Below are 13,868 nucleotides of genomic sequence, written 5' to 3' on the forward strand. Positions count from 1 at the left end.
AGGGAACTGGCAGAGGAAAAGGAAGGGAGGTGCATGAAAGAGTTAGAAATGCAAAAAAGTTGAAATGGTTAGGGGAGAAAACTCTCAAAACACCCCTGGAATCCATTGGACACAAGCACAACAACAGCAATCATTTCCTTTGTAGAGTACAGAGGAGGAGTACGCCACTTGGCTGCAAACTCTGGAGACGCAATTCTGGGGCTGGGCATTGAGGGCGTCCCAGAAAGCATCACAAGAAGGCGTCACACCACTCTTGAAGGCATCCAAAGCAGTCCTGGGGATACTTGGCTTTGGTGCTACATGTGTCCTTCAGCCATACCTGGGCAAGGTCTTCCTCTTTCTTTAGCACCGGCCAAGGACAACACAGGCCTTGTCAAAGCCCCTTTTCTCCAGCTTCTTGCCCAGCACTTTGCCAATACCGGCCAGACTCCCCACTGCTTTTCCCCCATAGGCTCTGCTGTGAAGCCTCAGTGCTTTCGGAAGGTTGTCATCTTAATCAAGCTTAATCAGCAGCTCCAGTTCCCATAACGGTACCTTCTACAAGAGGCCTCTCCGGCCAATATGCTCTTTACACTATGGATTAATTTTGTTCCTCATTGTTTGTGTTCTGTAAATGACTAGGAGAGACCAGAGACCAGATCCTCTCTCCTTCCGATCACTAATCTTTGTTATAGATTATCCTCCTCTTTTATTGTCCTGTACCTAATTCAGACCAGATGGTGCAAAAGACTCCATGACTGTTACATCTTCAGTGTGGAATATAAAATTACCTTTCCTGAAAAGAAAAAGACTGCTGTAACTAATAAGATAAAGCCTCATATAGAAAGGGTTGAAATTTTGTGAAGCTCCCCAAACTTATTTATGTAAATAAGCCCAAACTTCTACACTTGCGAACACTGACTTTCATTTTTTGGAAGCTGTGCTTCCCAAGCGGCCATCCTCAACTTTGTGCTTGAATAAACTCTCTTTAAACTAGATTCTAACTCTTTTGATTACTTGAAGTTGACAAGAGACTGAGTATGCTTCCTAAATTCCTTAGGGAGTGACTAAGCTGGGAATCAAACTCCAGCCCATATTTTGAATCAGTGCTCTATATCACCTCCCACTGGATGGCAATGGGCACCATGGAGGAGACCACAAAACGGAGAAAAGGGAAAGGATTTAAATTTATTGAGCTCATTACTATGGCCCAGAAAGTTCTATCATGGTATTTCATTATTATGACAATGTAATTAATGACTATTACTTACTAATAGTTGTAAGAAAGGTTAGAAAACTTGCCCAAGGTCACAGATAAGGATTAGCCCTCAAGAAACTTATTTCTGCTGGGAATTAACATAAACCAGAAGGAACTGGCATAACTAGAAGATAATATCGAATCTGTAGTAGAAATAAAAATATAGTAAAATCTCTGAGGAAAGAGTGTTCAGTCCAGGGGAGATGCTGGTGATACATCCTGGAGAAAAAGGAGGTTGTGACGTAAGGCTTGATGAATAGATTTGGATAAATAGAGAGGAGGAATAAACAGCATTGTTCCTGACTTTTGTTCTTTTCTATATTTGTAATTTTTTTTGTAAACATTTTATTGTTTTACAAGATATAGGCTTTAGGGTTGACAAAAGGTTATTTCCTGATTTACATCATTTTATAGGAACTTCTAAGCAGGGACAGATGCCTAAACTTAGAAAACCATAAGATATGTAAGAGAAAGACCAAATAGGGGAAATCAAGAGCAAAGAGGTTATTCCCTTAAGGTTATAGTAAGGGGGCAAGAAGTAGACGTTGGAAATGAAAAGAAAGAAAAGCTTAGAAAAGAAAAGTGAAACGTAAGGAAGAAAAGTGAAACTCCCATAAGGAAGTCTATTTTGTAACATGGCTTGGGTTCAAAACTTTCATGGCCCAGGCCACTGACCTGCATGGTCTTATGAACCTTGCACAATTAAGATGCTGCACTCTGTGTGTGTGTGTGTGTGCACATGCACATGCACGCACGCTCATTTTTAAAGAATTTTAGAGATATAAAAGAGAAGAAAGGTTTTCTCAGCCAAGACTTTTGCCAGCCTTCTCAGATCAGTAACACGTTGTCTCAATCCAGGGAAGTATTGCTACTGCTTAGCATTTGGCATGAAGCCAACTGCGATGTTCAGCAAATATGAGTTTCATCCTCTTGAAAATAATTGCTTTTACATCTTGTGACATCTTTCATGGACTCTGCAATGAAAATAAATTATAATTTCTTTGGGTGGGAGAAACTAAATTAGAAAGAAAAATGATTAGAAACAGAAGGCAGCTTGACGCTTGTGATGCCAGATTTGTTCAACATGTGATTCGAAAGCTGTGGATAAGTTTTTCTGGCCATTCTCCCAATTAACAACCTTTAGCTTACTTAAAAGCCAAAATCCGTGACTCAAAAGAGTGTGCTAGGAAGAAATTTTTGACAGATAAAATTAGCTATTCCTGGCAACATCAAATAGCATATACATATACTCATGTACCTTTTTTTTGGAATGAAGCTCAAAATATACCAAGATGTAACTTAAACTGCTCCCAGGGCTCCAGACCTCAATTATAATAGTTAGCATTTATCAAGTACTTACTATGTGTCAGGCATTGCAACTATTTTTTACACCAACATTACGAGATGGGTACTATTCTCACATAGTCTTATTTAAAAGATGATAAAATTGAGTCAAGGGAAGCTAAATAACTTGCTCAAGGTCACTCAGGTAGAAAATGGTAGAGCTAGGACTGCAACTGAGAAAACATGTCTCCACTGTATTCTTTAAAAAGTCCTTCCTAGCTGAGGGTGGTGGCTTACGCCTGTAATGCCAGCACTTTGGGAGGCTGAGGTGGGAAGATTGCTTGATTCCAAGAGTTCAAGACCAGCTTGGGCAACATAGCGAGACCTCATCTCTAACAAAAATTTAAAAGTTAGCCGGGCACAGTGGCATGTGCCTGTAGTCCCAGCTACTCAGGAGGCCAAGGCAGGAGGATGGCTTGAGCATAGGAGGGCGAGGCTCCAGTGAGCTAGGATCACACCACTGTACTCTAGCCTGGGCAACAAAGCAAGACCCTGTCTCTGTAAAAACAAACAAACTCCTTACCTTCAGGAAGTTTATAGTCTAATACTGGATTCAGACAAGTACCCTTCAGTGTGGTAAGTACACACATAGTTAAGAGTGCTAAGGTTATATGTAGGAAGGTAATCTAAACTTGCCTTTGGTTATTAGGGAATTAATTATCAAAGGGACAGCTAAACTAAGAAGCAAGGGATGGAGAAAGGGGGAAAGAGTTCCAGGCAGAGGAGGAAGCAAGTCACCAGGTCCAGAGATAAAAGAGAGCTCAGTGCCAAGGGTGCATAGAAAGATGAGACTAATGGCAATGGAGAGCCTTTGAAAGATTTTAAACTAAGGAGGAACTTGACCTGATTTGCATTTCTTAGACTTTTGGAGGCTGCTTTGGAGAATAATTTGTGAGCAGAACAAGAGAAGAGGCAAAGAGGAGGCTATTGCTTTGGGGTAATCCTAAGCTGACCCTAGGCAGTAGCAGTGGAAAGGGACAGAAGCAGACAGAACTGGAGAGCTATTCAAAATGTGGACTTGACCATAGATGACATGAAAGATAACGGAGAAGAAGGAATCGAAGTGGCTGCTACATTTCTGGCTTGGGCAATGGGATGGATGGGATGCCATTCACCAAGACGGGAAAGCCAAGAAGAGAAGTAGGTTAAAAAATGGGGTTGGAAGAAGGAACTAATTCATTTTTTACCACGTTGAGGTGTCATGCAACATACGAAAGCATGTGGTGATCATTCTTTTTTTTCTTTTTTTTTTTTGAGACAGGGTCTCACTCTGTCACCCAGGCTGGAGTGCAGTGGTGCGATCACAACTCACTGCAGCCTCGAACTCCCAGGCTCAAGTGGTCCTCCCACCTTAGCCTCTTCAAGTAGCTGGGACTACAGATGTACCCCACCATGTCTGGCTTATTTATTTATTTAGGGTTGAGGTCTCACTATGTTGCCCAGGCTGGTCTTAAACCCTTGGGCTCAAGTAGTCCTCCTTCTGAGCCTCCCAAAATGCTAGGATTATAGGCATGAGTCACTGGGCCTGGCCTCATTCTTTATTTAATAAAAGAATAACTCATGTGAGTTATCTTAATCATCTAATTATCCTAACATATTTAAAGAAGTTTGATTCACAAAATTTTTATACAGGGGCCAAGCGCGGTAGCTCACGCCTATAAACCCCAGCACTTTGGAAGGCCAAGGTGGAAGGGTCACTTGAGACCAGGAATTCAAGACCAGCCTAGGCAACATAGTGAGACCCCATCTCTACAAAAAATTAAAAACTAGCCAGGTATGGTGGTGTATGCCTGTAATCCCAGCTATTTGGAAGGCTGAGGTGGAAGGATCACTTGAGCCCAGGAGATCGAGTCTGCAGTGAGCTATCATCACACCACTGCACTCCAGCCTGGGTGACAGAGTGTGACCCTGTCTCTAAAACAAACAAACAAACAAACAATACCAATAGACCATTTGTTTTGCATCTAGTAATCCACAACTATCAAGACATACACATATATAATTTATCTTATTACTAGGGCATTTCAAACACAATTTCTTTTAAAATGACTGACAAACTAACAAATTGACCTATTAAAAAATCACCTCAAATAGTACAAAATACTATAAAATAAAAATATCTCTTAATTAGTATGAACTTATGTTTAATTTAATAGAGATATAGCTGATTAGATATAGAAATATTATTGATGTGCGTATATGCCTTGGTTAATATACACACATATTTCTTTGCTCTGTCAGCTGAAAGGGCCTAGAGCAACAATTCCCCTGCAGCAAGACACACTCTATCACCCAGATCTTGGTTGCTGATACCATTCACCGAAAAAAGGAACAAGTGTTCCTTTGAGAAATGGCTGATTTTACGACAGGAAATACACAAGATCAGCCTGGAGCATCTTACAGTGCCAAAAAGTAAGAAAATGCTCCAAAACCAAAAGACAAAACCACCCTACATTGGTGGGGCTATGTCAAAGGGCACAGAGGTCCTAATGGCCAAGCCTGGAACAACTGGATTTCTTAAAAAGTACTGTTGGTTTATAATGCAACATATAAAATAATATAAAATAAATATTCATGATTTTATGACATAAAGAAATAATTGAATAAAGGAATAAGTGGAGGAGAAGAGACAAATCTCTCTTGCAGAAGAATTCCAAATCATTTATTTAGGTATTCCGCCCTCAAGGATGTGGAATTCAACTCCCCACTCCTCAAGCGTAGGCTGCATATAGTGACTTCCTTCCGAAGATTGCAGAATGGGCTGGGCAAGGTGGCTCATGCCTGTAATCCCAGCACTTTGGGAGGCTGAGGTGGGAGGATCGCTTGAGCCTGGGAGATCGAGACTGCAATGAGCCATGAAGGTGCCACTGCACTCACCCTGGGCAACAGTATGAGATCATGTTTTTAAAAAAAAAAAAAAGGAGTAAGAGAGATTATAGAAGAATGGCAAAGGGGAGAGGTAAGGGGAGTTGCTTTATAGTGGTGAAACCTAATAAACACTACCTCTCAGGTGATCAAGGTTAATATCAACAATAAGTCATGTTAACTATGTACCCTTGATAATATATGAGGAAAATGGCACTTTGTATGGTTTTTCTCCCATAAAACACTAGTCTAGTAATGACAAAGACCAGGCAAATTCCAAAAGAGGAACATCCTATAAAATACTTGGCCAGTACTTCTCAAACTGTCAAGTTTATGAAAAGCAAGAGAAGCCTGAGAAACTATCACAGCCAAGCGGAGCCTAAGGAAACAGGACAACCCAGTGTAATGTGGTAACCTGGATGAGATCTTGGAACAAAGTGGCTCATGCCTGTAATCCCAGCTACTCGGGAAGCTGAGGCAGAAGAATCACTTGAACCTGGAGGCAGATGTTGCAGTGAGCGAAGATTGTACCACTGAGGCAGGAGAATCACTTGAATCCAGGAGGCGGACATTGCAGTGAGCTGAGATTGCACCACTGTACTCCAGCCTGTGCAACTTTGACTCACAAAAAAAAAAAAAAAAAAAAAAAAGGAGGGACAAGTTTCAAATGTTCAGATTTTTTTCCCCTTTACAAGTGTCATTAAAAGATACAGGTACAAAAGAAATTTTATTGAGAGAAATATCTCCAAGAAGTTCAAAACATTTTAGGGGTGTTTTTTCCTCACCACCTGAGTTCAAGGATTCTCAGCATTTTACAGAAGAGGCCCCTCCTCTTCTCCTATAAATGACCTCTAAATGTTGGACTGTCTGAGGGCTTGGTGCTGGTCTTTTATCTGCCTCTCTCCTCATCCTAAATGCCTGGTTTCAGTTGCCACATATATACTGAGGACGTCCAGTTTGCTGTGCCCGTGTCTGACTTATGTGGATTTCAGTCTTGCCGGCCTTGTTTTTGTTTCTCAAGTGCATCAAGTTCTTTCCTAACTCAGAGTTTTTGCATTTGCTGTTTCCTCTTCCAGGAAGGCTGTCTCTTTCTCATCCTTTAGTCTCTCTTCAAATGTCATTTCCTCTGAAAGAGAAAGGCCTTCCCTGAACACCCCCTCTAAAGTGGTCCTCCCCCTCCCTTTGCTGTGTGTTGCTCCACCAATAATTCCACAAGACATCTTTCTGTTTCTTTCTCCCATAGCTTTTCATCACAACAGAATGTTATCTGATTTAATGTTGCTGATAGTCGCTGTCTCCCATTAGAATATAAGTACTTTGAAGGCAGGAACTTTGACAAACTTTTTCACTGCTGTATCCCCAACACTTAGATAGTGTTTGATACAAGTTAAGAGCTCACTAAATACTCAGGGTGTAAGTCAATAAATGTATGAATCAATGAATGAATAATTAAACGAATGAATGGAATACTTAAACATCCAACTCGTGGTAACACAGCACATCAGTGTTTACTTGAAACAATCCTCAAGCTTCCCTTTTCTCCCTCCATTAACGAACCACAGATTTCATGAGATAAGATATGCAAGGATAACTTTAAAAGTGCAATACACTTAAATAATAAGAAATTTGGAAGGGTCCTCAAATTATTCTTTCCCTAGAAAACTATGCCATTATTGGCTCGACATAGTGGCACAGGCCTGTAATGCCAGCTACTTCAGGGACTGAGGTGAGACCCCCATCTCTAAAAAGGAAAAACAAAGAAAACATCCAGGGCAAGTGCGGTTGGCTTATGCCTGTAATCTCATTTTATAATCAGCATTTTGGAAGGCTGAGGTGGTAGGATTATTTGAGCCCAGGAGTTTGAGACCAGCCTGGGTAACAAAGCGAGACCCCATCTCTTGAAAAAAAAGAAATCATCATTAAAATAAACATTCAAAGAAACCCAGTTGGGTGTGGTGGCTCACACATGTAATCCCAGCACCCTGGGAGGACAAAGCAGGTGGATCGCTTGAGCACAGGAGTTTGAGACCAGCCTGAGCAAGATGGCAAAACCCTGTCTGTACAAAAAATACAAAAATTAGCCGGGTGTGGTGGCACATGCCTGTAGTCTCAACTACTTGGAAGGCTGAGGAGGAGAATGGCTTGAGCTTTGGAGGTGAAGGTTGCAGTGAGCTGGGATAGTGTCACTGCACTTCAACCTGGGTGACAGAGCTAGACCCTGTTTAAAACAAACAAACAAACACACACACATGGAAAACCCTTCAAAACCCAAAACTATGCCATCATTTCATTCTAGCAATTTACTAAACCACATATGAAGTTTGCATTCACATTAAAGAAGAGGCAGATGGGCTCTGCCTGAGAAATTTATTGAGTTATAGTTTTATTGACACTGTAAGTTGTTTAAAATTGAATGGATTGCCACATAATATTTACAAGTAATTCATTTTTTGATGTTTTAAGGGTTGGATTCTCTTCTTTTAAAACTAGTTTTATTTCTACCCAGTGATTTCTCAAAATTCCATTGTTAAACAATCAATTGATCAATAATTTAACAAGTCTGGTACCTATTATATTGTCATAATTTGTCGAGGTATTGTGTAGGAAAATAAGGAGACTAGCATTATAATTTTACTTTAATAAAAATGTACACCTATGTCTGCATAGAAAGAATAAATAAAAAAAGAAATAAGCAAAACAGTGATTATCTGGATAATGAGATAAAATATGATTACTATATTATACATTAATGTAGTTTCCAAATTATTTACTATGGGCACACCTTATTTTTGTAATACCATAAAAGACATATATTATTTATGTCCCTAGGGAGCATATCTTATAACTGGAGAAGAAAATAAAGTAGCATACAGTAAACAAATAGAAAACAATTGAGTGCAAGATAAAAATAACAACAAAAAAACAAGAAAACAATTGAGTGCAAAACTGTGTGATTACTGAGAATAAGCCCAATAAGTTGTTCAGAGAAGAAGAGATCAGAAATATAGAAAGAAAGTTCAGTTCAGTTCTCTTTTTGTATAAGTATGGCGGAAATTTAGCATCTGCTATCTTGAGAAAATTAACCCGCATAATGAAATAAAAGCTCAGGATTAGGCCTGGCTCAAGTGATCCTCCCGCCTCAGCTTCCCGAAGTGTTAGGATGACACTGTGCGCCGCAGCGCCCAGCCAACATGTTTGCATTCTTTTGCAATTCTTCTGATTAGAGAACATTTTAAATTGTAAAAAAAAAAAAAGAAAGAAAGAAAAAATTTATACCAAAATATTTGCTCTCAGACAAAAATAATGTAGCAAGATTGACTGCTCTTAAGTTAAATAAACGAAGGATTCAATTAAATCATTCTTGTAGCACATGTGGTCACTCAAAAGCGTAGATACTCTGCCAGGTGTGGTGGTGTGTGCCTGTAGTCCCAGATATTCTGGAGATTGGGAGTTCAAGTCCAGCCTGGGCAAAACAGCAAGATCCCATCTCTAAAAAAGAAAAAAAAGGCATAGATATACTATAAATTTATGTAAATATCTATATTTTATTAATTATAGAATTCTATTAGAAAACTCATAATTATTTTATGAATCACAAAATACTCTATCAATTAAACTATAATATATAGTAGATAATCAATTATAACATGAACCCTGATAAAATGTGAAAAATCCATATTTTATAATCTTATAAAAAAATAAGATACACATTTTGTGACCATTTGATGAATGTCTACTGCACCCATAAATATGAGGCCAGGATACAAGCTTTTGTTCATCATTGTACCCACAGCCAGCACAAATAATTTCCTAATAAATCCTTGAATGAATGAATGAATGAATGAACAAGTGAATGTATAATCAAACAAAGGAGTTTGTCTTACACTGCAAATGCCTAAATGATAAATAAGAAAATGCCTTTTTAAAAAGTATTAACTGCTAAATAAGTACTGTAAAGTAACAATAATATTGTCTGACATTTATTTTTAAGTGATGCATCTATTTCTTTGGAAAGAAGTCCTGAATATTTTAAAAATCTAATAAATAAGAACCACCCACCTCTGTGTGAAACAGGTGAAGGTTGCCTTGTAAAGCCCAAATGAGTAATCTAAGGTGTTTAATATCACAATTCAATAGGGTGGGGAGAGCAAGCTGTTTTTTCCTCCTACTCTTCTGTTTTTAAAATGGCCAAATTCAAACGGTCTGCCTTTTACCTATGAGAAAAGCAGTTCTATACCCTTATAGAATCCTGTAACAGAGATACCATTCTGTTCTACCCTAGCTATTTCTGCTATAGAAAAGCATTGAACAGAAAAAAGCAATTATATTCATCCAGATACATGCAGGACTTATTATAGTGTGATCATTGAACCAAACTCTTATATAGAGAGATGCATTTCAAATAAGAATTCTATTAGCCAAGCGAAGTTACTCTTTTGCCTCCTGTTGTTATTCAAGTCTTTTCTCTTCTGTCCTGCCAGCCTTACCCCACTCCTTAATCCTCTGAACCAGCAAACCATTGCCAAGTTCTGATGCAAAGTGGTTTATAGGCCTGACTGGACCAGACTAAAAGTGTTCAAAATAGCAAGCAACAAGGAGCAGAAATCCATATTAGAATGGGATATGGACTATATTTATTTGGTATAGAATGCCTTCAATAAAGAGTTGTGAGTTGTGTAGGTGAGTTGCCATGGAGCTACAAATATGAGTTGATATTCTGAAATCCTAGACAGCCATCTCCAAGGTTAAGAAAAATCCTTATGTGCTCACTTGCAAAGATATCCACAGCATGGTCTTAATTGAGAAAAACAAAGCCTTAGATCAAATATGTAAAGTAATTTTTAGTTTTTTAAAAAGGTATGTTTGGGCTATAGATAAATCTGTTCAAAAAACATGAGAGAAGATAATAATGGTTGAAAGGAGATGCAGTGCTTGCCCTCAAGAAGTTTTTGTCTAGTGAGGGAGATAGGACTTGTATGTAAATAAAATTGTGTTACTAAGGTAGATAGTGAGAGGTAACTTAAGAGAGGATCAGATAAGGTATTAACAGAATACAGAAAAGGGACTGGATACAGCATCAAAGAATGTTCATGCAAGAGATAGTGTTTTCACCAGATCTTGAAGGTGTGGATGAGGGTATATAGAGTGAGTATATTCAGAATCTACTTTAAAACAAATATTTTCCTCTATTGTAGTGGCGTTGAGCTGTACATCCAACAATAATGAAAAAATACACACATATATACATATATGGAGAGAGATACATGTTTTAGTACATGTAGCAATTTATTAATAAATGTACAGTTTAAGTCACATGCAAAACCTTTGAGTGATAGCAAACTTCATTGTAGGATGTTTAGCAGCATCCCTGGCCTCTACTTACTAGATCCCAATAGCATCCCTCTAGGTGTGACAACCAAAAATGTCTCCAGGCATTGACCTCTGGGGGCAAAAAAAAGCCCTTTATTAAGAACCACTGGTATACATAAGTAAAACATACACAAGAGATTCCTCCCCTCTTCTCTGTATGTGAATAAAAATTGCAAAGTTCATGACCTGGATTTTCTTTTTAGGTTTCTTCTTTAGTGGTTCTTAACTTCATTGGGTGAAGTAAGCCTTTGAAGATCTGTTGAAAGCTGTTGACTCATTCACTTCTCAGGAAAACGCACATGCTGACTACCATTTCAGAGAATTCGCATCAGTGTTCTCTGGGGAGGAGTTCTGAGTTCTGTTTCCAGGAGCTCATAGAATTGTCATGGTCTGTATATTCAAGGTAGGTGGATAACGGAAGGTTGATGTACAGAGGTCTGTATTTTGGAGCCTCTTCTGTATTTACTTCAGAACGCTAGTAATCGGGCGAGAATGTTCTGGTTTATCAAACCCTTCCTTCTGCCTTTCATCTTAACCATGCATTAGTTTTAGCAAAGTTCATCCCAACAGAAGACAAAACACTGATGAGGTAGGATAGCTCTGGCTCCTCCTCCCTCTCTTCTAGTCTTGATTTCCATGTAGTCCAGTTTATTCCTTCTCTGATTGTCCAGGAGAATGAGAAAAAAGAAAAAACAGAGTCTGGCGGGTAAGAAAGGGCCACCTGGACGGCTTGATTTGGATTGTGAAATAAAACACACACACGTGCACACGTAGAATAAGTGGCTAAAATCTGAGTAAATCGTGATCTCTCTGTATCCTCCACCCACTGAATACTCCTAAAAGACTTTCTAGAAATTCAAGGACTTATTAATACAGTAACCTGGCCACTGTTCCTCTTCTCCTCCCCATGTGGTATAAGAGCACCTGTGGCACACTCCCAAAGACCACGGACCACTTCCTCTAGGCGGGCTCTGCTCTCCTTTGAGGAGTCCCACAGGGCCTGGCCCGCCACTGACCTCGCAGCCCTTGAGATTAGTAACGGGATGAGTGAGGATCCGGGTGGCCCCTGCGTGGCAGCCAGTAAGAGTCTCAGTCTTCCCGGTTCGGGAAAGGGAAAGAATGCAGGAGGGGTAGGATTTCTTTCCTGATAGATCGGTTGGGAAAGACCGCAGCTTGTGTGTGTCTTTCCCTTCGATCAAGGTGTCTGTTGCTCCATAAATAAAACGTCCCACTGCCTTCTGAGAGCGCTATAAATGCAGCGGAAGGGTAGTCCGCGGGGCATTCCGGGCGGGGCGCGAGCAGAGACAGGTGAGTTCGCCCTGAAGATGCCCACACCCCCCGGCCCGGGCTCCACTCCCGGGGAGGCCTCGAGGGTTGCGGATGGGACTCTTGAGTGGGCACGGATCAGGCGGGCAGGGGGCAGTACAGCTTTCTTTCTGAGACTCCGAGAGCGAACAGGCTGCTCGGAAAACAGGACGGGGTGAGAGACTTGCTCAATAAGCTGAAAGTTCTGCCCCCGGGAGGGCTGCGACAGCTGCTGGAATGTGCCTGCAGCGTCCGCCTCCTGGGGACCCGCGGAGCGCGCCCTGAGGGTTCCACGGCTGGCCCGGGGGCCTGCACCTCTCCTCCAGTGCGCGCCTGGAGCTGCGTCCCGGGTCAGGTGAGGGGAGGGAGGGACTCTTAGTGTCCCCTTCCAGCCTTGCACGCGCCCTTGGCCCCTGCCCCAGCCTCTTGGTTTGGGGGAGATTTCAGGACGCGGACAGCGCCCTGGCTGCGGGCCATAGGGGACTGGGTGGAGCTCGGGAAGGCCCCAAAGCAGGGCTAACTCTCTTCAAGTTTGGGGAACCCCGGGCAGCGGGTGCAGGCCACGAGACCCGAAGGTTCTCAGGTGCCCCCCTGCAGGCTGGCCGTGCGCGCCGTGGGGCGCCTGTTGCGAGCGCCGAGGGCTGCAGGACGCGGACCAGACTCGCGGTGCAGGGGGGCCGGGCGGCAGCCAACAGGTGATCCTCTTCTTTCTGTTCCTCGCTCTTCACCTCTGATCGTCCTCCCGCACCGCATCTCCTCCCTCCTCGCTGTCCTCTGGCTCGCAGGTCATGGCAGCGCCGGGCGGCAGGTCGGAGCCGCCGCAGCTCCCCGAGTACAGCTGCAGCTATGTGGTGTCGCGGCCGGTCTACAGCGAGCTCGCTTTCCAGCAACAGCACGAGCGGCGCCTGCAGGAGCGCAAGACGCTGCGGGAGAGCCTGGCCAAGTGCTGCAGGTAGCGGCCCCGCGGGCCCGCGTAGGGAGAAGCGGAGCGGGGCGTCCACGGCTTGGGGTGGGGAGGGCGTCCCCAGCGGGCGAGCGTGGGGTGCGGGCGGCGGAGCCTCTGGGCGCCAGCTGCTTCTCCCAGAGGCCCGACTTTCGGTCTCCGGTCCTCCACGCCGCCCTTCTGGTCGGAGGGTGGCTCCATCAGTCTCGGGCCCGAAATGAACTTACCTGGGAAACTCGCCTTTGGGGAGAGCGGGTTCTGGGAGCCCCATCTCTCTTTTTCCTCTCTGAAGGAAACTTGGAGTGCCTTTTGGGGTACAGTGGGTCCCTGTTGCCTTCTTGGGAGCTCGTTTAAATGAAATGAATAGGGAAACCCAGCTCTTGACTAGGAGGAGTTCTTGAAACCCTCAAGCTAAGTAGGCGGGCTACCATTCAGTTAGAGACCAGAATGCAAGCTAGAACCCAGGGGAGCGCGGGGTGTGCCAAGTACTTCACCAGCAGGCGGTGGGACCCCTAGGGAGAGCCACCCTCAGTCTCTAAACCCAAACGTGCCGTAACTAGATGTCACAAACATGAAGAAATTAGAGTTTCTAAAACCTTTCATTATAGAACATTTCAAATATGTGCATAAGTAGACGTAGTAGTATAATGAACTCCCCACCCCCACCGTTTTTAACCCATCACTCGGCCTCAACTGTGATCAACTCCAAGTTACTCTTGTTTCTTGTATCGACACCTACTTGCTCCCTCCAGTATTATTTTTAAGCAAATCTCATACAGCGTACTGTCTTTATATATTTTACTG

General features: G+C 42.3%; 1 protein-coding gene and 1 pseudogene across 2 annotated transcripts in view; one reads left to right on the plus strand and one right to left on the minus strand.

The window, feature by feature from the left end:
• Positions 1-229: 229 nt before the first annotated feature.
• Positions 230-491, minus strand: LOC115838013 (annotated as a pseudogene).
• Positions 492-10,742: 10,251 nt separating this feature from the next.
• SLC26A4 (solute carrier family 26 member 4) overlaps positions 10,743-13,868 on the plus strand; it is a 57,909-nt gene continuing 54,783 nt past the window's right edge. Inside the window, exons 1-2 of one of the 2 annotated variants that reach the window (XM_003268136.3) lie at positions 10,743-12,124; positions 12,907-13,073. In XM_003268136.3, coding sequence (XP_003268184.1) covers positions 12,910-13,073 — 164 coding nt within the window. In that variant the 5' untranslated portion in view covers positions 10,743-12,124; positions 12,907-12,909. The remainder of the gene's footprint in view (positions 12,125-12,906; positions 13,074-13,868) is intronic. The other variant, XM_030826516.1, reaches the window with a different exon arrangement.

This window comes from Nomascus leucogenys, chromosome 13, assembly GCF_006542625.1.
Source record: "Nomascus leucogenys isolate Asia chromosome 13, Asia_NLE_v1, whole genome shotgun sequence".
NCBI classification, from domain to species: Eukaryota; Metazoa; Chordata; class Mammalia; order Primates; family Hylobatidae; genus Nomascus; species Nomascus leucogenys.